General features: G+C 34.6%; 1 protein-coding gene across 8 annotated transcripts in view; it reads right to left on the bottom strand.

Moving 5' to 3' along the window:
• Positions 1-25743, bottom strand: part of CACNA2D1 (calcium voltage-gated channel auxiliary subunit alpha2delta 1) — a 494639-nt gene that overhangs the window by 162375 nt on the left and 306521 nt on the right. For all 8 annotated transcript variants that reach the window (XM_055347564.2, XM_055347566.2, XM_055347565.2 and 5 more), the window contains exon 6: positions 7783-7912. In XM_055347564.2, the coding sequence (XP_055203539.1) occupies positions 7783-7912 (130 nt within the window). The remainder of the gene's footprint in view (positions 1-7782; positions 7913-25743) is intronic.

Genomic DNA, 25743 nt, shown 5'->3' with positions numbered 1-25743 from the left:
TTTAGTCATTTAACATACAACTCTATATATTATATATAATGATGTACTTTCCAGAATTAAAGAACCCTTTTTTTTTGCAAATTATCTGGTTTTAAAAAATCAATAAACACAAAACTTAAGAATGCCCTACTGATGAAAACTCTTTTATGATTCTATTGTGATCCAGATTCACACTTGTGACAAATACCAAGCACAGAAAACAATTACCCTGAAAAATACCAGTGGGTTGGAAGTGTAGTGGATTTTTCAGCTCTTCATCTGAGCACTAGACATGTTAGGAAATTTGTCACAGTGAGGATATTCATATATGGCAGCTCATGTAAGTCATCTCCTGTTGGACTAATCAGCAATTTTAACAAGAATGAGTCAGCATCCTGTAAAACTTAGAACAATTGGTTGAAAGCCTGTTTTGATTTCTACCATGGTAATAATGAAACTATCAAATAAAAAATATTTTTTGGAATTATTTAATTGTTGTTCATGAAACAAGTTTGGTATGGTTTAGATTGGAGGGACATGGTAATATTTTGAGTTAGTGAGAAAAATTGTTCCGTTTCATTCATCTTAACTTTGCTATTTGGGGATTTAAAAATAGGAAGACAGAAGCATTTCCTATTAGATAGATTCCTTGCATTACTTACTGCATGCAATCCTCACTGCACCCTAGCAAGGTATATTCATCTCCTTTGATTGTAAAGAAGTTGAATATGTAATTCAGCAATAAAGCCAGGACTTGCATCCACTTCTGTTAGGTTCTGTATTCTTGTCCACGATCCATAGCTGAACCTTGATGAAGTGAATGACGTCGTTTTTTACCCCAGGATTGTATATGTTTAAAATTCTAGCGTTTGGAGGCTCAGATTTTTTAGTATAAATGTGTTATTTCAGCCTACCTGTCCATCATACCTCCTGTTCTTATACCTTTTATGCCTATTCTTATCAACATAGTATCCAATGTCCACAACTTTTTCATAAAGATGGAAAAGATTACATAATTCTTCCTCCAGAAAACATCCCGCAGCTTTCCGTTTATGTTATGGATTGGATATTTGTATAATCCCAAAATTCATATGTTGAAGCCCTAACCACCAATGTGATATTATCAGGAGATGGGGCCTTTGGGAGGTAATTTCCATGAGGTCATGAGTGTGGAGCACCTACCCATAGGATTAGTGGCCTCATGAGAAAACAGCTTGCTCTCTCTCTCTGCTAGTGCAGAAGAGGTCAAGTGAGGACACACTGAGAAGACCCAGGAAGAAAATTCTTACTGGGCACCAACCTGCACCTCGATCTTGGACTTCCTAGCCTCCAAAACGGTAAGAAACACACATCTGTTATTTTAGCCTATCTGTCTGAGATAATTAAGACAATCTCAAAGTAAATATCAGAGTCTTTGCAATCGTCCATAGGGCTGTGGCTGACATGGCATCTGCTGCTACCCCTGCTCCCCGTTCCCTTGCTAACTCTGCTCTGGCCACACTGGTCTCCCTGCTGATTATGAGCCCACCATGCTCCTGCCTGAAGATCTTTGAGTTTTCTGTTTCCATGGCCACAGCCTTCTTACACAGGTGATTTTTATGGCTCACTTGCTCACAAACTACAGACTTCAATTACAAAATTGCCTTAGCCACAAGGCCTTCTCTATCTACCCATTATAAAATTTCACTCTTCTCTCTTAACCCAGGGACTATCTTTAACCTCTTCTCTATTTTTATCGAGAGCACTCATTACACTACGATATACACTATTATTTTAATTGTTTGTTTTACACTCCACTTCCCTCCAATAGAATGCAGGCTCCATGACTACAGAGAATTTTGACCATTTAGTCAGTGCTATATTCCCATTATCTGGAAAAGTACATGACATGCTAGGTCCTTAATAAGTATTTGCTAAATGAAGAAAAGTGTTAAAGGCAAAATAAAGAGAACATTTAATATTTTTCATTCCTATGATATATATTTTAACATACATATATATTTGAAGTTAGTTTGTTTTAATTAATAAAATTTCACTTGATGATTGACTACTTCTGAGGTAATTAAATGATAATACCATGTCTAAAAAAGCTATTTTCCTAGTTATGATGAACTTTTCCTTGATATATATATATATATATATACATATATATACACACACACATATATATATACGTGTATACATGTACACACGTATATATATATTCATATATATGTGTGTGTATATATATATCTTTTTGAGACAGGGTCTCACTCTGTCACCCAGACTGGAGTGCAGTGGCACAATCATAACTCACTGAAACCTCTGCCTTCTGGGCTCACGTGAACCTCCAACCTCTGCCTTCCAAGGAGCTGGGACTACAGGCGCATGCCAGCACCCAAGGCTATTTTTAAAATTTGTTTAGAGAGACAGAGTTTCACTATGTTGCCCAGGCCAGTCTCTAACTCCCGGGCTCAATCGATCCACCCACTTTGGTCTCCCAAAGTGCTGGGATTACAGTCATGAGCCACCACACCAGGAGGAGCTTTCTATTCCAATAAAAGATAGTAACATTTTTTATCAAGCTATAATTACAAAATAGATATTTTTCTTAACACATATAAATATAATCCATATTATTTTGTTATTGAAATCACAGAACAAATGTGATTTACTTTCTAACATATTGTTTTTTAAACTAATCCATCAATAAATCAAAATATTTGTTAAATAAAATATGCCAAATACAGGTCAAAATATTGTACACTTCCAAGTTAACTAATATATATCAACTACTATAATCAATATAGTTTGAAAGAAGATAATATTTCAGAAACAAAAACATTATAAGAAAAAATAAATATTAACTCTATAGTTTCTGCCTAATATCATTTTTCATTAACTTTTAAAAAATCCACTTTGGTTATAAACAAATTACATCCTAAGTAATCTACCCTACACATATTAATCATTGTAAGTAACATCAAATAATCATATATCTCTCGTGGATTGCATTTCCTTTAAATCATCTGTTATCCAAAGAATAATTTCACTCTTTAATTTCAGTATTTTAAAGTTGCTCTCACGTCTTCTCATTATTTCAAAGCTAATTACAAAGAATAACGTTATACACCAGAACTGAATGGTCTACCAAAACCATGAACAAGTTTCCCCTCTTACAAAATATATTTGATGAAGCAGTATGACAAGCTAGTATCACTCCACTGAAATATTTTCACTGAGACTATAATTTTCTCAAAAATATGCAGATACAGACTTTAGAGCACAACTATTCCATCTGAATCAAGCCTTTTGCCCAAGAACACCAAACACCTTAAAGAAGCATTGTTTTCCTCTGCCTTTTATACAACTATCAGATCTATGGATTTAGCCTGATTTATGTAGAGCATGCCAGTCAACTTGAATACTAACTTTTTTACTCTGTTAAAGGTATACTACCCACACTGATTCTTGGAGTAACAACAAAATGGGCTGTTTACAACAGCTAAATGTAAACTATTAGCAAGTGGTGGACCTTGTTGGAACAGATTAGTTACTAAAATTTACAGGAGATTATGCAATTGTCCAGAAAGACTGCAAGCACCTTTTTCCTCTGCAATTTTGACACTGATGTCATCTAAGATACAGCGGCTATATCTTTTAAGATAACACAATTGAATATCAAGATAAGTTACAAGGATAATGTCAGTGATTATTAGCTTAAATTACAAAAATCAAGCACTTTTAGTAAAGCATGAGACATCAAAAGAGAATACAACTCATGAAAATTGTCTTCTTTTATCAAAATGAAGATATCTTCATGATAAAAGTTAGTTAGGTATTTTTACTTCTAAAATGTAAGTAATAATTGCCTTACTTAAATTATAGGGTAAGTAAAAGGACAAAAGTATCTGGTCCCTGAAAGCTTTATGCAAGTTGGGGTTCCTTCCTATTATTTTCCCTCATTTATGTTATTCTTATAGAAATATAATTATACAAAGAACTATCAATACAAATTTCCATTTAAAATAATTATACAATATTCTATGAAGACAGCCCTACACTGAGTCTAAAGTGATTCAAAAATTAATAAAGTTCTGTGATTAAAAACAAATTAAGTCAGAATATTCAGCCCTTGTTTTTACTAAGTTATATGCTTGTCTTCTATAATTCTAAGCAGATAAATTAGGTCTGAAAATTAAGTATGGTTTGGGTGTCCTCTAAAAGAAAAGAAGCAACCAGTGAAATTCTCAAAAATGGAGATTTTGAGATGGGGCTCTAATTAAATACAGTATTCTAAAACTTTAAATATATCATTGAGCAGAAATAATCACATTTCAATTCAAGGGACTTTAAAAAGTAATCATCTTTGTGAAATTGTAACACGAGGTTTCTTATGAGAGTGTAGCTACACAACTGTCTGAAAATGAAAAAGGCTGTTTCCTTCAGTTAAGCCTTCAATTAAAGTGCACTTTCATATTCATTAAACTCAGAAGCCTAGAACAATCCTCTAAATCGGATACGTTCCCACACACCGCATGAAGAATACTGGTAATTATTAATTTTTCCAGATCTTGTGGACATTTCTGATTTTATTCCTGTCATTTATTTGTGCAGTTTATAATATTGGACATGAATTTTAAAGGAGTACAGGCCAGGAAAGGTTAGAGTCTTACTGATGAGATTTCAGCAAAGAGGAAGATGCCAATATTAAGATGAATGGGACTAAATAAATAATCCAAAGACAGAGCTTCTTTTAATTATGACATATCCCAAAGAATGCCTTTGACTTCTGAGAACATATTAAGTATTTTATTGATTCTCAAAATGTTAAGTTGTATTCTCTGAGACTATTAAAATTATCTGTAGCTATTTACAAATAGTTTATTTTAAATTGGAAAGAAAAACATTGTTTATACAAATTAATTTGTGTATGTAAATTGTAGCATACTAAGATATATGTATGCCTAAACATTTTTTTAAAATTTTTAAAAAAATTTACGTTCAAATTTGTGAGTCAGATTTCATATTTGTTCTAGCATACAACAGATGGATGCTTAAGTTATAAAGTGATTTCAACTCAGTAAAGGAAGCAAAAGAGTAAGAGAATGCAGATTCTAATGCAAAGTAAGTATCTTACTGCCTCCTGTGGACAATTCTGGCTCACATATAACCAAACAATAACCTATAAACTTGTCCAGACAATCTGTCTTGACTACCAATACTAGACAGAGGACATTAAAGTAAAGAGGGCTGGCATGGGGGCTCACGCCTTTAATCCCAGCACTTTAGGAGGCCAAGGCGGGTGGATCACGAGGTCAGGAGTTTGAGATCAGCCTGGCCAACATGGTGAAACCCTGTCTCTACTAAATACAAAAAAACAAACCAAAAAAATTAGCCGGGCATGGTGGTGCATGCCTGTAATCCTAGCTACTCAGAAGGCTGAAGCAGGATAACTGCTTGAACCCGGGAGGCAGAGGTTGCAGTGAGCTGAGATTGTACCACTGCACTTCAGCCTGGGCAAGGGAGTGAGACTCCATCCCAGAAGAAAAAAAAAAAAAAAGAAACAGAAGAAAAGGAAGTAAAGAGAAAGCAGCTAGTGTTCTGGCCACACCACATTTATTTCAGGCACAGTGGTTTTGGCTTTAACTTCTTTTACACATCAGTCTTCTAGGTAAATACATGTTGTAAACAAAATGTTCACAGAGTAAATAAAGCTATTAGAAAATCACTGACTTAAAATATCTTGTGGACATTTCTAAATTACTAAATTTAGAAATAAAAAAGCCTCCCAGATATCAACAATACAAAACCCAATCATAAAAGATTTCAAATAAATGAACAACATTCAAGGTGGCTTCAGTTTTCTTCAACAGAGTAACGCAGGTTGAAAAGCAGTGCCATAATGTACAGAGTACTGACAAAAAATATTTTGACTCAAAGCTTCTATGCCCAGCCAGTTTTTCTTCCAATTGGAATTCAATAGAAAGATACAGAAGGAGATTATTATTTTGTTAACATATCCAACAAACAACAGGTGATAGATCTGAAACTAAAGTGGAAAATATATTATTCAAAAATTGAGAAACATAACCATATAGCTTAGCATTGTCTGAACAGTTAGAATAATGACAAAAACAATTACAAATATCAAAAGTAATTATAGAAAAATAATACAATGGTCCAAGAAAAAATATTAATATATGAATCCAAATCCCAAGTGATTTTAAAAAGGGGCTTGGAATTAATAGTCTCAGTTGTATTGTAAAGAAGTTAAATTATGTTTAAGGCTCATGTAAAAAGAAACTATATATATACACACACACACATATATATACACATACAACGTTTCTATTATATATAATTATAGGTTTAAAATCATCAAAGAATTGATAGGATGAAAACAGTGGTACTTTTAAAACACTTAAAAGGAGAAACAAAATAAAATAATTTGATCAAAGATAAAATTTGTAATAAAAAGAATCATATATGCATTAAAAATTGTTTTTAAAACCAATAATCTCAAAGTGAATAAAAAAAAGCTCATTTACAATGTGAGTCCCTTTTGTGAGTCTAAATAAACTTTAACTGTAAATAATAACAACAACAAACGCTTACATAGCACTTACTATAAGCCTGGCACTATTATGAGAATTTAAATACATTAAACTTGCTTTATCCTCAAAGGACATTTCAGGATACTAATCTTATCTCCATTTTACAGATGAGAAAATGCCTACTCAGAAATTTGAAGGATTTGCCAGAGGAAATAATACTGCTAAAATTTAAATTTGGACACAGGTAGTCTGGTTCCAGAACCCAGGCCATCTGGATAATCTGGATTCCAAATACACTCTACCGCGTCTCAATTAAGAGGAATACAAGAAATACGTTCTTTACAATCGCAAGCAGTTCTTTCCCCTTACCCTTTACTATGTGAGAAGGCAGGGAACGAGGTGCAGGATGGGGTGGAGGGATGGGTTAAAGAATAAATAATATGGAAGACCAGGGATATGACTGAACAAATACCCTGTTTCTGGTCACAGTTCATTCTCAGACATGATAGAGCTGTCCTTTGGAAAATTCCTAGTTAGAATTCTCAGGCTCTGCTCTGATTAATGCAAAGCATGTCTCTAAAAAACAACACCTGCGCAAGCTTCCACCACTATTTTCCTAAACACTTTTCTTCCCCATCCCCTTTTCACAGGGAAGCCTTCTCCAACCAATATTTCCAGTCACTGCTTTTCTAGTTTTTAAGGTCTCTTCCTTTTACCCAAGCACTTCTTTTGGCCGGAAGCCCACAATACATTGAGAGGAAGGTACTCTTTACCTATATCCTAGGGTAAGGCAGAAAAACACAGAGGGGGAGGGAAAAAGAGAGAGAGACTGACAGACATGAGAAGTCATAAGAACTGGAAAGAATCTGAAACACACAATTTTCTCCCTTTACCCATTTATGCAAGAATATCTTTGCATGTGTGTATAATACAGCTGCACAGTTTTGGCTTTTGACAAATATATCTATATACTTTGTAAGTTATGGGTGGCAACTGGGAAAGCAGAATTATTTACCAAACATTAAGTTAGAAGGACCACTCCATGGATGCAGGCTGTCCTACAAATATTCGTTTAGTGAGGCTATATTGACATAAACTGTTCATGAAAATCAGATTGATTCTTTCACATAAATCAGAATTTACCACAGACTCTTATATGACAAACAAAACAATGTCACATTTGCTCTTTTTTTCCCCCTCAAACATGGGAAACATAAGACAGGCGAGAGCATGGTATTCCAACAGATGTTAACATTCTTTTACTTACAGCCCTCATAGATGTCAGTAGGAATATGGACTGCTGCATGCTGATAAGATATTTGTCGTCCAAAATTAGCATCTTCAATGAAAACAGGTTTTATCCTCTGGCTGCCTGGCTCACTGTCATTTTTCTCAGGCTATATAGAAAAAGAATAAACAGAATATTACAATTTTTGCTAACATAAATATTTTCACATGCACTTCTTTACTTGCCAAATGCATATTTTTCAAAAAATAAATCTACAGGAATTGTTTAAAATATAGTACCTTGATAGCATTGGATACACAAATTTCCATTCGGGTATTAGCACTCACAGTATATCTTTATTGTATTATTCACATTATAACTAACCACTCTCCTGATTTCCTCAATGTTGGAGTCATTCAGGATCATCTTTGGGGGACGAGGGAGACCAGACTTCCACACATATAATACTTATTAAGATGTAAACTTAAAGAATTGGATAGGCCAGGCCCAGTGGCTCACGCCTGTAATCCCAGCACTTTAGGAGGAAGAGTGGGGCAGATCACTTGAGCCCAGGAGTTCTAGACTAGCCCAGGCAACACGGCAAACCCTTGTCTCTATGACAAATAACAGAAAATTAGCTGGACATGGCAGCACAGGCCTGTAGTCACAGGAGGCTTTAGGTGGAAAGATCGCTTGCGCATGGGAGGTTAAGGCTGCAGTGAGCCATGATCACATCACCACACTCTAGCCTGGGCAACAAAGTGAGACCCTGCCTCAAATAAATAAACAAACAAACAAACAGACAAATAAAATAATAAGAAACTGGAGAGGTGCCTTTAAATACAACCTAACTAATATTATCCACCTGAAATAAATTTCACAATTTATTTAACTAAATTTATATTGTGCAGTTGAAGATGATTCTTTGACAAATAATGGTACACGTGACAGAAATAATATGGCAATGAAAGATTATTTTAAATCTCATCCCCTTGCTTTTTGCATGTTTTTCAGGTATATCAATTTTTGTTTTAAAAAAGAAAGTATGCTAGGAAAGAAGTGATCTATTCTAACTCTAAATACAATTAAATCCTAACTTCAACCAATTTGACTCTTGAGGCAGGAATGAAGATCCAATCAATAATGATTCAAGAAAACCCCTCAGGAGTCTCAAGTCAAAGATTAATTTTCTATCTATTGGAACTATACTTTTGATACTGAATTACCTTGTTGCCTTCCCCTGGTAACAAACTAAGAATTTCATTCATTTATCCAAAATGCACCTATAACATTTTTTGATATTTGTGTTAAACTTTTTTTGTTCAATCAAAACAGGTTTTAACTCTACCCTAACTGTATTTGTTTTTAAATGATATGAAGTTTAAAAATTACGAGTTAAGTAAAAGTGAAAAGAGAAAAAATCCTATTTGTTTTGGGTGGAAACAGGTAGAGGGAGAAATGAATGGATGTATACATAGCAAGTGTTACCAGTATTATTCCTGGCTTTGCAATTTTAAGAAATAACTTGTGCTTTCTGGTTTTTCCAATAATACAATGAGAATATATTATATTTGTGATAAGAATAAACTATTAAGGTTTAAGTCTTTTCTATTAATATTATAAAGCTTGCCTTACATAAAAATTACTTCTGTTTCCTCTGAATCCTCTCACACTTAACAATTAACAGTTTTAAATTCATCTTATGGAGGCTCTTGCTCTTTTAAATAACCATATACATGGCTTTTAGAAATAACTTTAAAATAATAACGTACTTCTCAACTTGTAAAATCATGTATCAAGACTCCTTAAGGTACAATTGTTAAACATATTTTAAAAAAGAATAATAGTGCTATTTCCATGGTTCTCCTTTTCTAGTTTATATAAATTAAAATAACTTCATAAAAAGATGAGAATTTCTCAACTGAACTCATTTATTATCTTTAAGCTACTGGAAACTACTGTTCCTTATACCATCATACTCCATGTCTTTACTTATCTTTACATATTATGGCAGTATATTTTTAATTGAAATACAGTAAATATTACACACAAAGGACCTGACTTTTATGAAAAAAGCTACTTAACACAGAATGTCTCATGTAGTAATTAACTATTTCAAATAAATTCTCCCTCTGAAACAAAGAATTCCAGTTCTTCAGAACACATACAAGAAAGAACATCTATGTCTCCTTCCAGTGTTTTCTTTTCAAAATATATCTTCTGAAGTCTACAGACCACCATATACAAATGTGTACAGAGAAAATGAGCAAGTGGATTCTGAAATATATTCAAATGCATTTGGTAAAACAAAACTGACACATGAAATGCATAATTCTCAGACTATTCTTCTCAATATAATTTCAGCTATTAAATAATAGATTAGATGACTCAGAGACAGAGATACAAGCTAATGTTGGATGAGGAGGTCATTCAATTTTACAACCAGTGCATATTAGCAAATTTAATTTGGAAAGTCATAATGATAATTCTTTGACAGGTACAAAAAGCTCTTGCAAATTTAACATATTTATCTCACCCTTAGAACTGATACTTATAAAAAGCATTGATTTTTAATATTTTGTTCTTTTTCATGTTAACTTAAAAAATATTCCTACTTATAGCAAAATATTCAAAAATTAAAGTCTATATATTTTACCTAAATTGCAATGGAAATTTACTTAACTATTTTGCACAATTCAGATTTGCAAACTGATAAACATTGCTTGCAATCATACTATGGCTACGTTTATGTCCCCAGTTCTGTATTATTTTTGTGTGCCACAAAGTTGTAAAATAATTAGTTGATATAGAATAAAATGGCTCACTAAAACTCTCTATGGAAGTATCACAATTTGTATTTCTATCTCACTAGTAAAGGAGTTAGATCAACAGTCTTGGCTAGGTCCAGTGGCTCATGCCTGTAATCCCAGCACTTTGGGAGACCCAGGCTGGACAATCACTTGAGGCCAGGAGTTCAAGAACATCCTGGACAACATAGTGAGGCCCTCATCTCTACAAAAAAATTTTAAAATGAGCCTGGCATGGTGGTATGCTCCTATATTTCCAGCTATTCAGGAGGCTGAGACATGAGGGCCTTGAGCCCAGGAGTTTGAGGCTGCAATGAGCTATGATTATGCTACTCCACTCTAGCCTGGGTGACAGAATGAGACTGTGCACGCACGCACGTGTGTCTGTGTGTGTGTGTGCGTGTGTGTAGGATCCTGTGTGATGAAACAAGCCTTGCATGCAATTCTCCAATATGTATGTATGTATGTATATTTTCAAATTTCAATCTCTAAATACATCCTGGTTTTTTGTAGTTTTTGTACAGTTGTTATTTACATTAGGGCTTGCAGCTTTTATAACATAGATATTACTGATTTTAGAATTTTTTAAAGTCTCGATTACTATCCTCAATATCAATTTTGGATATGTAATATGCCTTAAGGCATGGCATCATAGTCCAATGTAAAGCATTATCAAAGATAGGATGTGTTATATTTAAGGTGGACTTTCATACAGGCATCAAGTCTGAACATTCTGGTATACTGGGATACTGGATCAACACTATGGATTAAAAAGTAAAGTTTAGGCCAGGCGTGGTGGCTCACACCTGTAATTCTGGCACTTTGGGAGGCCAAGGCAGGTGGATCACGAGGTCAGGAGTTTGAGACCAGCCTGGTCAACATGGTGAAAACCTGTCTGTACTAATAATACAAAAATTAGCCGGGTGTGGTGGCACATGCCTGTAGTCCCAGCTACTCGGGAGGCTGAGGCAGGAGAATCACTTGAACGCGGGAGGCAGAGGTTGCAGTGAACCAAGATTGCACCACTGCACTCCACTCTGGGTGACAGAGCGAGACTCCGTCACAAAAAAAAAAAAAAAAAAAAAAAAAAAAAAAAATTTAAACATTACCTTTTAATATACAATATTACATTACTCTGTTATGGCTAGTTCAGCATTGGAATTTAAGCATCCTGTGCTGCTCTGCTAATTAAAGATTGTTACCAGGTCTGACTCACACAGAGGAAAAGCCTTGTGATTTTTTGTTTGTTCGTTTGTTTTGTTTTGAATCAGGATCTTGCTCTCTTCCCCAGCCTGGAGTACAGTGGCACAATCATGGCTCACTACACCATTGAGTTGCCAACCTCCTACCTACCTCAGCCTCCAGAGCTGCTGGGACTATAGGTGCATTCCATCATACCCACCTAGGTTTTTTTAATTTCTATTGTTTAGAGCCAGTGTCTTGCTATGCTGTCCAGGCTGGTCTCAAACTCCTGGCCTCAAATAATCCTCCTGCCTCAGCCTCCTGAGTTGCTGAGATTACAGGTGTGAGCCACCACACCCAGCTTGAAAAGCTTCATTTTTGCTAAGTCTCTTGGATCAATGAGAATGAAGACTCAACAGAATTGCAGGTGATGATGCCCAAATAAAGAATGAATAGAAAGAGGTGTGGAACTTTCATCCATTCAGTTGTTCTAAGTCAAGTTGGAAGGCCAGGTTGAATATTAAATGATGAATCTAGTACAATGACAATAAGAACATAACTGAGCCTTCTGATTTCATTGATTTAAGCTGCTATTTTCTCCTATGACTTAGAGAAGTATTTGGTACATGAATAGATTTAGAAAGTGTATGAGTTGGATGACACTGAATATGCACTTAAGGACTTACACATAATATTTGTACTTTTACTGAATCATAACAAAAAATAAAATTTTGAAATTATGTATTTAATGAATAGAAATATTGTTCTTGCAAAAAACATATGAGCTTAGCTAATATATTTGATGAAGAACAAATTATTTTATGAATTCAGAAGATTATGCCAGTTCTTCAGGTAATAAAAATATTGTAACTCCTTAGATTTACTCTGGAAAAACTATAGCATTGATTCTTCAGAAGCAATTTATTTAACATACTAAGAAAAGAAAGTTTTAAAATTAACATGAAAAGTAAATTTATAACATCAGTGGCGAAAGAAAGGTGAAGAAACAATTCTAGTTTTTAAAGATTAGATTCAGTGTAAAGTCTTCATGTATTATTCTACTAATAATTATGATGTATAAAAGAGAAGAAACAGTCTGAGATATGTAGATTTTGGGGAAAAGTGAAATCACAAAGCAGCTGAAATTGAGCAGTAACAAAAAGAAAGTTAAAAAACACTGTAGGGAATATTAAAACAAAGAATATATAAATTTTCCAAATGACAGTGAAAGATAAATTGGAACTAAATTAAGTTAAAAGGCAATACTGATCCCTGCAATAACTTGTTTATTAAGTTTAAAAGACAAAATTGACATTCTTCAAATAAGATGTATTAAAGTCGCTGATGAGGATTATAATGATGCATTCAAAAGATTTGAAATACAGAACCTGAGGACATCCTTGAAATAAAACTGATGTAACTTTAGTTTGCATGATGAATAAATTTAGTTTGCATGAATGCCCATGAATTGCCTATCACAGGACCTAGCAGGGAGTAAGGAGAGCCATTAGCAATACAATACAGTTGAGTATGATGGAAAAGAGTTGGAGGCTGATTTAAATTCCATATGTAGTATGAAGTTTTCAAATATCCAGCATCAGAAAGGGATGTAATACAGTGCTACAAAAGTATACCCATATCTACACATTATGTCTAAATATGTAACCTATATTTTGGGAAAAGAGTGATATTTATCTTCTGCTCAAGGATTGTAAAAGGCACTATGTGATTTTTACAGAGTCTGAAAGTTCAACATAGCACTCCCCATGGAAACCATGTAGTAGCATGCATTATATTATAAAAGGAAATGTTTTAAATGAAGCCATTCTACTTCTAAAAAATTAAAAGAATCTTTTTATATTATGATACACAAATATACTTTTCAAAATATTGCCAGGGCAAATGAGGTTTAAAACTACCCTACCACCCTGAAAGGTACGAAGATCAATGATATTCTCTTGATACCTGAGGCAAACACTGGCTAAAGTCATACAACTAAGATCTAATTTAAGAGATCAGACAGTAGGACTCCAGGATCCCACCATAAATGCCACTAATCCAGGACGACTGGAAACCCATGTTTAAACCATCTTTGCAAAAGGAGCATGTGCCCAAGTGTGTAAAGCATTAAAAATATATCAGGACAGGCTTGAAAAATTTTGGAAAGCAGCCCCAAAAACATAAGGCAGAATTCTTAGAAGACACTGAGTCTAGTCTACCTTTTTATTGGTTTTATAGTTTCTCCCCCCAGTGATTCCTGAGATGGCTACATTCCATAGAGATGCACACATTAATTTTAAGATATTCATGGTAAACATCACTGGGAATAGTGGATCAGATCAGCAGAAACTTAGGACTCAAAGTTTAACAAACTTATACATCACCCACGTTTTATTTTGCCTACTGCAAGAACACTGTAACCTCACAACTGTCAATGATAAAACTAGTTGGATGAAATATAAGCCAAATGCATCAAAATTAAATACGGAGAGAATAATGGATAGATGTAATAAATTCAAATTTTAAATCAAAACTGTCTCCAAAATTTTACCCTTAAGTCTCAATTTACAGCAGCTCCTTCACAGGCCCTCTTCTTCCTCATAGGTGCCCACTGCCCAGGCAGCACAGCACGGTGACACAGTGTTCCACCTCTGGATCATACAGACTGCACTGCATTCACTTCCCTACTCTGACAAATCCAAAATGTGTGGCACTGGACAGGCAGCTTAAGCTCATTAAATTTTACTTGTTTTGCCTGAAAAATAAAATAATATATGTGCCACAAAGGGTTCTCGTGAATTGTAAATGATACATAAAGTTATAGTAATAGCTAGTATATATTATACATACTTATTCTATACTAGGTAGTAAATATACTAGGTAGTATCCTTTAAATGCTACCACTTAGTATAGAATAAGCATATGTATATAAGCATATATCATACAATCAGTATATATATGTATATATAATATATGCTAGCTATTATTACCCAATCCAAACGTATCACATCAAAAATATTTAAACCATTTATTTTAGAAGCAAAAAGAACCAAAGCAATCATGGATACAAAGCAATTAATATTCTACCTGTATGCCATCCTATTCAAGGATTCAATATGGGCCAACATCAAAAATTGAAATAAAGATTGCAAACTGTAAGGTAATTTTTTAAATGTTAGAAAAGAAACCTATGAGGCAGGAGAACAGGGTTTAGAGGCAGGGAACCTAAGGCCAATTCATACTGATTTTCTAGAACTAAATCAGAAGGAAAACTCAACTTTCCACACCCAAGTAACAAAAGGATCACAGACTACTTCCTTTACAAAACCCTCCACCCTCTTCCCAGGGCAGAGGCAAAATGGAAAGTACCTCTGATTGGTCCCCTCCCACAACCAATCAGACTGGTCACAGTCTTTATTTGCATAGGGGTGTAACTTTGTAACTTCACTTCAGCATCTAAATGGTCCCCTTCAGCAGCCAATCAGACTGACTGCAGGCCAAATCTTCTTGTGTAACTTCACCTTCAGCCTCTGATTGGTCACTTTCTGCAACCAATCAGAATGGTTGTGGGCCACTACTTCATTTACACAGAGTGTAAACCAAGTAAGCAACATGAAACCTCTAGAGTGTATTTAAACTCCAGAAAATTCTATAACTGGAGCTCTTGATCCACTTGCTCAAGCCCACTCCTACTCTGTGGGGTGTACTTTTGTTTCAATAAATCTGTGTTTTTCTTTCATTGCTTTCTGCATTTTATCCAGTTCTTTCTTCAGAATGCCAAGGACCTGGACACCCTCCACCGGTAACACCTAGACTCTGATTCTTTCTTCAATAATTAGATTTCACCACTGTTTGATACCTAAAAGTGTAAAATAAAGGTTACATACTATAAGACAGCTTTTAAAAAAAATGCTAGAAAAGAAACCTGGAGTTTTCCTTTTTCTTTAATAATTAGATTTCATTGCTGTTTGATGCATATCCCTACTAGCTTATTCTAGAACCAGGTTTATTTATTGCTATAAAGTAAAATATAATCATTAAAGATTGGGCATTGAAAAAGACATTTAGATAGGAGATTATGTTGGAATTAATTTTAATGTAGACAAGACTCTGCTAAGAGGAAAATAAATAGCAACACAAATATGCAAGGGAATTCAGCAGACTAGCCAAATGTCCCAGACAGGAGAAATTTTGAACATGATCAATAAAATAAAAAGGAGCAAATAAATCAACTCAATTTAACGACATGGGAATTCTAGGTTGAACTTACTTCATTTGAATTTTAGACAGATCTTGGAATTGGGTTAATAAGGCTTTGTAATGATCTGCTTTCTTTTTGCTTACTCTGGGAATTAAGAAAATAGCATAGTTTGCTGGCACAACTGAAGTCTTCTGAGGAATTTGCTTCACTAATATTCAGGGAATTTAATGACTTATTGGGTCAGATGTCTTTTGAAACCTAAACTAGGAATCCAAATAAATTTCAAAACTAATGATAACTTGAATTTGGGTTTTCATAGATAATTGTTACATTGCTAGCTTTTTTTTCCCCTCAGTTTATTTTAACATCTAATTTTTCTTTAAAATCTGAATAAACAGAGCCAGAAATGATGGCAAGTGCCCGTAGTGCCAGCTACTCAGGAGGCCGAGGTGGGAAGATACCTTGAGGCAGGAGTTTGAGGCCAGTCTGAACAACATAGTGAGACCCTGTCTCTAAAATTAAAAAAAAAATTGAACATATGAAACCTATAATGATATCAAAACAATCTTCCCCATTTGTGTTTGCATTTTTAAAATGTGTTTTGAGCATTTAACTTTGCTTTGTATTTTGTGCATGCATTATCTTAAGGTTGTGCATGAATTTACAAAGATTAAATTCATGACAATAAAATGAAAAATATCTCAATATAATGCCCTTTCATTATTAACACATTCAGATACACAAACACGCTCCATTTGATGCTAAGATCACTTCCACTTAAGTTGTAATGATATTAATAATTAATGTTTTTCAGAATTACATTCATTAACATTTCTAGACTGCCCTCTATGATCCAGGAAATGGTCTGTATGTTTTATATGTGTTAATCTAATCTTTATAATAACTGAGGTTGCTATTACTATCACCTCCATTTTATAGACCAAATAAGTAAAAAGTAGAGAGATTATGTGATCTTGCCAATATCACCCAGAAATGGCAGAGCTAAGATTTGAATCTAGCTAGCACTCCAGTATATAATCTCAATTATCACACTCTATTGCCTCTACTGTATAACGAGGCATACAGCAATTGTACATGTATGCCTTGTTATTTAGAAGAAACAAAAATAGAGTTTCATGTAGAAGTATTTGGAAATAAAACGTTGTCTCTATCTTAAAAGACTTAAGCAACAGATGACATGATTCATTATACTATTTCTCTCTTCTGTATATTTAAAATCTTTTTCCTGATAAAAATAATCTTACATTGAAACATTATGCTCATTTGAATGATGTAGGCTCTTTGGAAATAAAACTCAACTTTTTTTATTAATACTATATGTAGAATAAGAAAGTGAAATCCACCCAATTTCCTCAAAGAATTAATGTCTGCAGTGTTTTCGAATAAACACAAAAATTGACCCAGCTGGTCTTAAAGCTTGAAACTTGGATTTATCTTCTCTGAATTCCTTTCTCAGGAAACCAACCATCAGGCCTCCCAAGGAACTGAAACTCACCAAATCACCACATTCAGACAATGAGACACCAGACCCCCTCCTAATTCCTGTTTTTCCTGCATATAGCTACATTCCTTTCATGCTATATAAACCTCCAATTTTAGTCAGTTGAGTAGACAGATTTGAGACTTATCTCCCATCTCCTCAGCTGCAACACCCAAATAAAGCTTTCTTCCCTGGCAATATTCTTTGTCTCAGGGGCTGGCTTTCGGTGCATCAAGCAATGGGACATAGACTGAACCCCTGGTGTTTTGTTAAAAGAACTTGGTTCTGATGGAAGAATATAATAAGCCTGAGTTCATGTTTCACAAATATTCACACTTGAAACCAAATATCTTGATAGTTACATCACTTGTAGTAATTACAGACAAATATTCTAACTCCACTGTTTATTCTCCAATTTCAATTAATTTTGGACCTAGGGAAACAACATTGTCTGTTTTAACTCTCCTCTTAGTCCTGATGGCTGTCCCCAGGGACAAAACAGAGAAGATGAGACAACACTGTCCACTGCCACTCTCATCTGCATCCAATCCCATTAGATGAAATTAAGGAAGCAAATGTCTATCTTAAACATTAATTCAAATATCATCCACAGTAAAAGCTAGCTTTATTATTTCCTGTCTTCATTTTGCTTCCACTAACCTTGAAGCAAAATTAACATTTTCATTTCCACCATGCTTACAATACAGCACCACTTTAAAAGGTGAACACATCTTCACAAACACTATGAAAATATGGGTATACAAATTTAACAAGCATTATCTCAGCAATTACTGTATACTATAAAATAAACAAAATATTATTTCTACCTCGAATCGCTAAAACTTTAGTAGAGAAGATCAAACCCTGTACACATATTCTATTGTATAAGGTATTATACCATTAAAGCCAAAAATGCATTACAAGTTGCTTAGAACGCTCATAGGAAGGACTACCATTTGCTACCTACAAAAAAACAAGGAAGGTTTAAAGAGAGTTATTCTTTAAATTGGGTTTTTAAGTAAAGCATTCGATTGGAGGAATTGTATGGTATCATGATCAGGTAATTAGCATGATTAGTCATGTTAACATTATCTAGGATAAGTTAACTGGACACAGCGAAGATTTTCTTACATATCCAGTAAGGCCATATGTGCCTTCTATCCTTCCATGAGAATCACGGCTCATCCAATAATTTATCCCAGTTATACCTGCATAGTTTGTTTTGTTTTCTGCGGTTTTTTGTTTGTTTTTGAGACAGGGTCTCACTGTCACCCTGGCTGGAGTGCAGTGGTACAGTATCAGCTCACTGCAGCCCCGACCTCCTGGGCTCAAGCAATCCTCCCACCTCAGCCTCCCAAGTAGCAGGGACTACAGGTACACCCCACCATGCCCGGCTAATTTTAATATTTTTTTTGTAGAGACAGGGTTTCACCATATTGCCCAGGCTGGTCTTAAACTCCTGGGCTCAAGTGTTCTGCCTTCCTCAGCCTCCTGAAGTGCTGGGATTACAGGTGTGCACCACAACGCCTGGCCGCTACCTGTGTTTTTAAGTTTCAAGAGGAAAATCTGTTTAAATGGCTAAAGCCATAATTTTTACATAATACAATCGTAAGGAGACATTAATTCTATACTTAATTTCAGCCACTGCTTTAGCTAAACCTGGCTGTATTTATTTTATAGCCACAAGGTGAATATAAATAGCATTGCTCTAAGTAGAGGAACATAGATAACTATAAAATGCTCTTGAGGAATTGTCTTATACCAGAGTCCTTGAAGAGCATAAACTTCCCCACAAACTGACTAATTCGGATGCAGCTAATAGAAAGCTTTCACTCTAAAGGAAGCATTGATCAACTTTAAATACTTGTTTTACCTTGGAGGCCATGCATCATCATTATAATGAACAAAATCAATAGATTACACTCGAATGTATCCTTCTTTCTATACAAACATGATCCCGGTGCTACACCAGCCTAATAAACACGAAAGAACAGTAGAAATCAGGAAATTCCAAATTTTGTCCTGATGCCAACATGTACTAATCTCATGACCTTCTTTGTATGATTTACTTCTATTATGAAGGCTGCTACTACTTCATCTCCACTCATATTCCATACTCCCCTCCCCTGCCCCCACGTTCCCCTAACTGCTGGTGTTCTGAGGAGTCTATCTTGTATTGTCTTAAGGTTTTTTTTTTAATGTTGTGTAGATGTGTGAAGCAGGCTGAAAGTAGACAATAAGGAGTAGTGGTATTACAGCAGGCTGCAGAATATGTTATATCCAAAGGTATTCAAATTCATTTTGTTTTTAGCTTTGTGTAAGCATGCCAAAATTTATCTGTAGATGAATCTGGCCTTACTATATATGTAACTTCACACTTGCTCGGGAAATTTCAGCCACTTGTTTTCAAATTCCCCTCATAAGCTAAACATAAAACTCTATTCTAGGCCACTCTCCTAAGCAACCAAACTAAATACTTAGCTGCCTACTAGAAATCTCCTCTTGAGTATCCTTGAGCAAGTTTTTGGTATAAATGTTCTTGACTTTTAAAAATCTTTGTCTGAAACACTGCAGGCCTTCCAAATCTACAATTATATACAGATTTCTTGGCAGACCTGAATGTTTCCCTTCCATTAAATCCTTGATGATTATATCTGATACATGTGCTTTGACTTGATCTCTGGGAAGACAGGACTTATGAATACACCTGTGAATTCTGACCTTCATATTTATTAACTTTGTTCCCACATTTTTTACTTTTCTGGCATTTGAAGAGTACTTCTCAAGCTTATTCTGAGGATTATTGATAAACAATTCACATTGTCAAATTCACATTGTCTCATTGTTAGTTTCTCCAATGAGAATTTTATTTCAGTGGTTTTCATTTTGATGGTTTTAGTCTACTTTTTATAGATCATTGACTGGCTCTTTCTTTGGGGGCAGTAAGCATATATTCAATGTTGTTTTTCTGCCTGACGTATCTGCAGTAATACTATCTTACAGAAGAATTTTCCTCTGTGTCTTTAATACTTACTTTACTGTTACTGAGTATCTCATGGATTTCTCCATTGACTAGATTTTACTTTATTAGTCTTAAATGAAGAAAGTCCTATCTAGTCTCAAGACTGGGAAGTAGTCTTTCTTCCCCAAGTATTTGTCCTTGGTGCTGTCATATTTGTAACTACAGAAGTGCTAATGATATAAAACATTTGGTCCTGCCACTGGTCAACAATAGGGCAAGCGTTTTCTTCAAGGTATGTCTTTCATTGCCAATCCTCTAGACTGTAGAGACCTACACAAGTCTGGACTAAGGTTGGGATAGTAGGGAAAGGATCTCTCTAAAAATGAAAGTATGGGGAAGTAATTCTAGAATATAATTATGACGTGTTATTAAACTATACTTCAGAACATTCCTTTTACAGTTGTGTGAAATGAAGCTTTAATATGAACTTAGATTTATTGGGAAAGAAAGTTTGAGTGATTACAATGTGTACTCGATATTGTAAGAGTTACGTCAGCTGCTATAAGTGCATAAGAGCTGCTCTCTGGGAACTTATACTCTTAAGGAGGGACCCTAAGATAATAATTCACAAAGATTGGCTGTGCCTTCAAGAAGGAGAAACTTTCATTTCACTGCCAAACATTATATGTTCCGCTTAAGGAAGTTACTGGTAAAGTTTCTGCAGGGTATTAAACATCAAAAAAAGAGTCAGTAATAAGTGACAAAGATCTTGACAATGGAAAAAGATATATGAATATAATGTTTATAAATTTATATAATAATGTATCATAATTAAATGTATTTTAAAATTTATAATCATAAAATGAGATAATTTCAATAGCTCTTAAGAACATATTTGAGGCCAATGTCTAAACTTAGATGATTGTATTACAGCAGTGAAAGGAAATGATTGATATGAGTACTAGGAAATCCTGGAAATGATCACTAATCTACTAGTCTTAGGAGTTGGAAAACAAATCATCTCCAGCAGAACTGGTGAAAAAGTTAAAATAACCAGAGCCCCAGGATTTATAATCTTTTAGTTATACCCAGGAGGTATAATATTTAAAATAGAAACTTTATTTAGTGCTTTTTTTGTTGTTGTTGTCTTTTTTTTTTTTTTGAGACAGAGTCTCGCTCTGTTGCCCAGGCTGGAGTGCAGTGGCGCAATCTCGGCTCACTGCAAGCTCCACCTCCCGGGTTCATGCTATTCTCCTGCCTCAGCCTCCCAAGTAGCTGAGACTACAGGCGCCCACCACCATGCCTGGCTAAATTTAAAAAAAATATTTTTTAGTAGAGACAGGGTTTCACCGTGTTAGCCAGGATGGTCTCGATCTCTTGACCTCGTGATCTGCCTGCCTCAGCCTCCCAAAGTGCTGGGATTACAGGTGTGAGCCACCGCACCCGGCCAGCTCTTATAAATTAAATTTGTCCTAAGGTTACCTTTGTGTTTTGAATTTCTTTACAGTAAACTGCAACCTAACTGAGTATGTTAACAAACTGCAACCTACTTTAAAAGTATATTCTTGTAACTAATAACTGAGTCTCAGCTAATCATAGCAGCTGAGTTTCAGCCAATCACAGGCTGCCCACTGATCAGATTATGTCCGCAGAAGGCAAATGCTACATCATGCCCAAGTAAGGTAAATGCCCAGCTATCACCATGCCCAAGTAAGGTAAATGTCCAGCTATAACCAATCAAGCTGTTTCTATACATCACTTCCTTTGTCTGTCTACAAATACTGCCTGGCCATGTTGCTGGGTGGGGCTCTGTCCTAATTTTGAGTACTGCCTGATTCATGAATCATTCTTCATACAAATAAACTCGGGTAAATTTAATTTATCCATAATTTCTTTCAACAGCCCTCGGATATTAATCCCCATTGAAACATACTGAGGACTAAATTTATTAATAATGTTATCTCAGCAGTTAGTATGCCAATTAGCCCCACTGTTTTATTAGATAGTTGATGTAGATGTATGAGATTGTAAAGTTACATTTTATAATCTCAAATGACAAATCTTTAACGAAGAAAATGACATTGTAGAATTTGAACAATAAAAATACATAGCTAAACTGGCATGTATAAAAGTGAGAGCAAAGAACAGTGATAGTAGCCAAATTCAAACAAAAACAATGTGATGATATGACTTGTGAACACCTGGTATATAAAATACCAGCCAACGCATATATAAAGTTGTAAACAAAAGATCCAATTAAATCTACCCCGTATTGCAAAACTTTTGGTGAGGGTGAGTAAATTTCATCATCCATAGGAGTCTAACTTCATGAGATAAGTAACAATCTTTTTTTAAAAAAAATGTAAATACTGAAAATTGTTAACTAGAATATCAAAGTACAACATGTATTTACAGTTCTTGACTTTCACTGTAAGATAGTAAATATTTCTATTGCAGAAAACAATTTGATCATTAGTTATCAAAACGCATTAGGAGATATTAGAAAAAACTCAGTACAGCACCCAATTTTATATTCTTTTTACTATAGAAAAATTATCTCCCCCAAAGGGTTTGATTATATTTAAAAGATAATAGTCACTCAGATGAATGAGTAGAGTGTTTGCACTAACTTTAATATGTCAAGAAGAACAAATTGAAGATATGTGCAGAAACTGCTAATTAATGATCTCTCAATTACTATCCTTTCCCTTCTCTCTTTAGTAATGTAAGTCTACATGTTAGTTGGGTATGTACACATGGGTCAAGGGTTGGGAGGAAAAGTACTCCATATCCTCTTGCAACAAGGCAAGGCTGGTCACTAAGTTGTGGACAATGGGCACACATAGAAGTGATGTATGCAAACTCTGAGACATGCCCCTAAAGGCAAAGGGCATATCTCCCATTGTCACTTGCCTCTCTCCTGTAATCTAGAACGCAAAAAGAATCATGGATATTGGAACACCGATCTTGGAGCACAACATGGAAGAGCTACATTGAGGAAAGCAGAGAATGGGGAGAAGAACCTTGAGGGCTGGAAAGACAGGGAGTTGCTGTATTAGCCAGTGTATCCAGAATATTCCTAGAGAGGAATCAACTTCCGCCTAATTTAGGCCACTTTTACTTTAGGTATCTCTCTAACAGACAAACTGATATACTAATAAATACAACATAATTTGTTTTGATTCAAGGTTTAAGATCTTATAAGAGCATCAGCATTATATTCTAAAGCACTCTGAGCTTGTCCAGTGAAAAATTTTTATTATACAATAAATTATCATATAGTTCTTTACAAATTCTCAGAAAAATTCACATGAAACATTCCAAATACAGAAAACTGAATGATGTCACAAGGATTAACTTTGTATTTTACACTCAGGTTGATTTGACATGATAATTTATTGGTTTTTTATTTTATAAAGCATTCTACAAGTAGAATTATATTTCCTCATGTAATTCCTCCCATTTTTTCTCTTAACAAATTACATTCTTGCTTTACTTGAGCAATGACAGCCTTAAATATGGCCAAACGCAATAAATATTTACATACTGCTTACGTATATCAGCAATATTCAGACTTGTGTAAAATAATATTTTACCCATTATTAAGAAATCCATATTAATATACAGATTTCACAGATATGTAAACAACCTCGCTTTGGCTCAGAAACTTTCACAAGTCAGTGAGCCTGAAAAAACATGGGTTTCCCATGTTGAGGGCAAAATCTGAATACTGGAAGACAAGTAACCAAAACAGTGAAAAACTATTTGAATGTGTTAGATTATCTTTTAATATAATGCTGAGCAGCCTGTGAGGAAATAATGTCTCTGTACATTTATGATGGTAGAACTTGGTCTGGTCCTTTTTGTAAGTGATATCACACTATGTATCAAAATTCATTAAAATGTCAAAAATTACCACTTTTGGGAATCTATCCTAAAAATAAGTTTAAAACTTTGAAGAATAATATTTATGTGTAAAGATGTATTGATATTTATGTGAATACTCACAAAGGAAAATTAAACTCCAAGGTAGAAGTGGAGTTAAATGAATCGTGTTATATCAGCTCAAAGGAATGATCCAACAACTATTTCACAAGATAAAAAATGATTATGCCACTTAATAACTTGTGTACTTAAAGAATCATGCAGGGCCGGGCACGGTGGCTCACGCCTGTAATCCCAGCACTTTGGGAGGCTGAAGCGGGTGGATCAGGAGGTCAGGAGATCGAGACCATCCTGGCTAACACAGTGAAACCCCTTCTCTACTAAAAAATACAAAAAATTAGCCGGCCATGGTGGCGGGCTCCTGTAGTCCCAGCTACTCAGGAGTCTGAGGCAGGAGAATGGCGTGAACCCAGGAGGTGGAGCTTGCAGTGAACCGAGATCGCGCCACTGCACTCCAGCCTGGGCGACAGAGCGAGAGTCTGTCTCGGAAAAAAAAAAAAAAAAAAAAAAAAAAGAATTATGCAAATAAGTAAACATATATGTTCATGAGAAAATCTTAAAAACGTAACAAAAAAACCAACATGCTTATAGTAGGGTAAGAGTAACGAATGCCATCTTCTTCCCTCCTTTTGACTATTAAATTCTATAATGTGGTCATATTCTTTATCCATTTAAGTATATTCTTTATGTATAAGTATATATTTTCATTAGAATCTAAGAATATCCAGAACTGAAATGAACGTTATGGGTCACCTATTCATCTGTATCATGTCTTAGATGAGAGAATAACAGTTCAAATTTTAATAGGTGTTAAAGCCCTAGGATGAGTATAATTTTAGGGCTCAATTAGGGCATGAATTATTCTGATTCCTATTCTAGTTCAGTTTGCACGAAACAACACTCTTTGCGAATTATTCTGATAACGTTATTGTTTGTATATAAAGCAACTAAGTTTTCTCCAAATGCTGACCATCATAGTTTTAAATTTTAAATTTAAATGTGGACATTTTACTATTTATAAGGCTTTAATTTGCTAAATTTCACCTCATGGCAGAAAACAGAGAAGGAATCCTTATCATAAGCATAAATATATAACCCACAGTAGTATTAGATACTATTTTTTAGATGAGAAAATGGGAAAAACAAGACAAGTTTAATAAGTTCACTTACACATTTTTTTCTCTCAAGAGAGTTTGATTTAAACATTTGAATGAACATTAGTGAAGGCAAACTATGTAACAATATTAGAACAACTCAAGTATTACAAATAGTAACACGTGCACCTTTCCACTTGTAGTGGACATATATGCTCAAATGGAAAACTTTGAAGCATTGATTGAAACTGGAGTGATAGTTACTAAAATGTCATATTGACACTTTACATATTATTGTTAAAATCTTG

This window comes from Gorilla gorilla, chromosome 6 (genome assembly GCF_029281585.2).
Source record: "Gorilla gorilla gorilla isolate KB3781 chromosome 6, NHGRI_mGorGor1-v2.1_pri, whole genome shotgun sequence".
In the NCBI taxonomy this organism is placed as follows: domain Eukaryota; kingdom Metazoa; phylum Chordata; class Mammalia; order Primates; family Hominidae; genus Gorilla; species Gorilla gorilla.
Note: the sequence above shows the minus strand (reverse complement) of the source record. Positions and strands in the feature narration are given on the sequence as shown.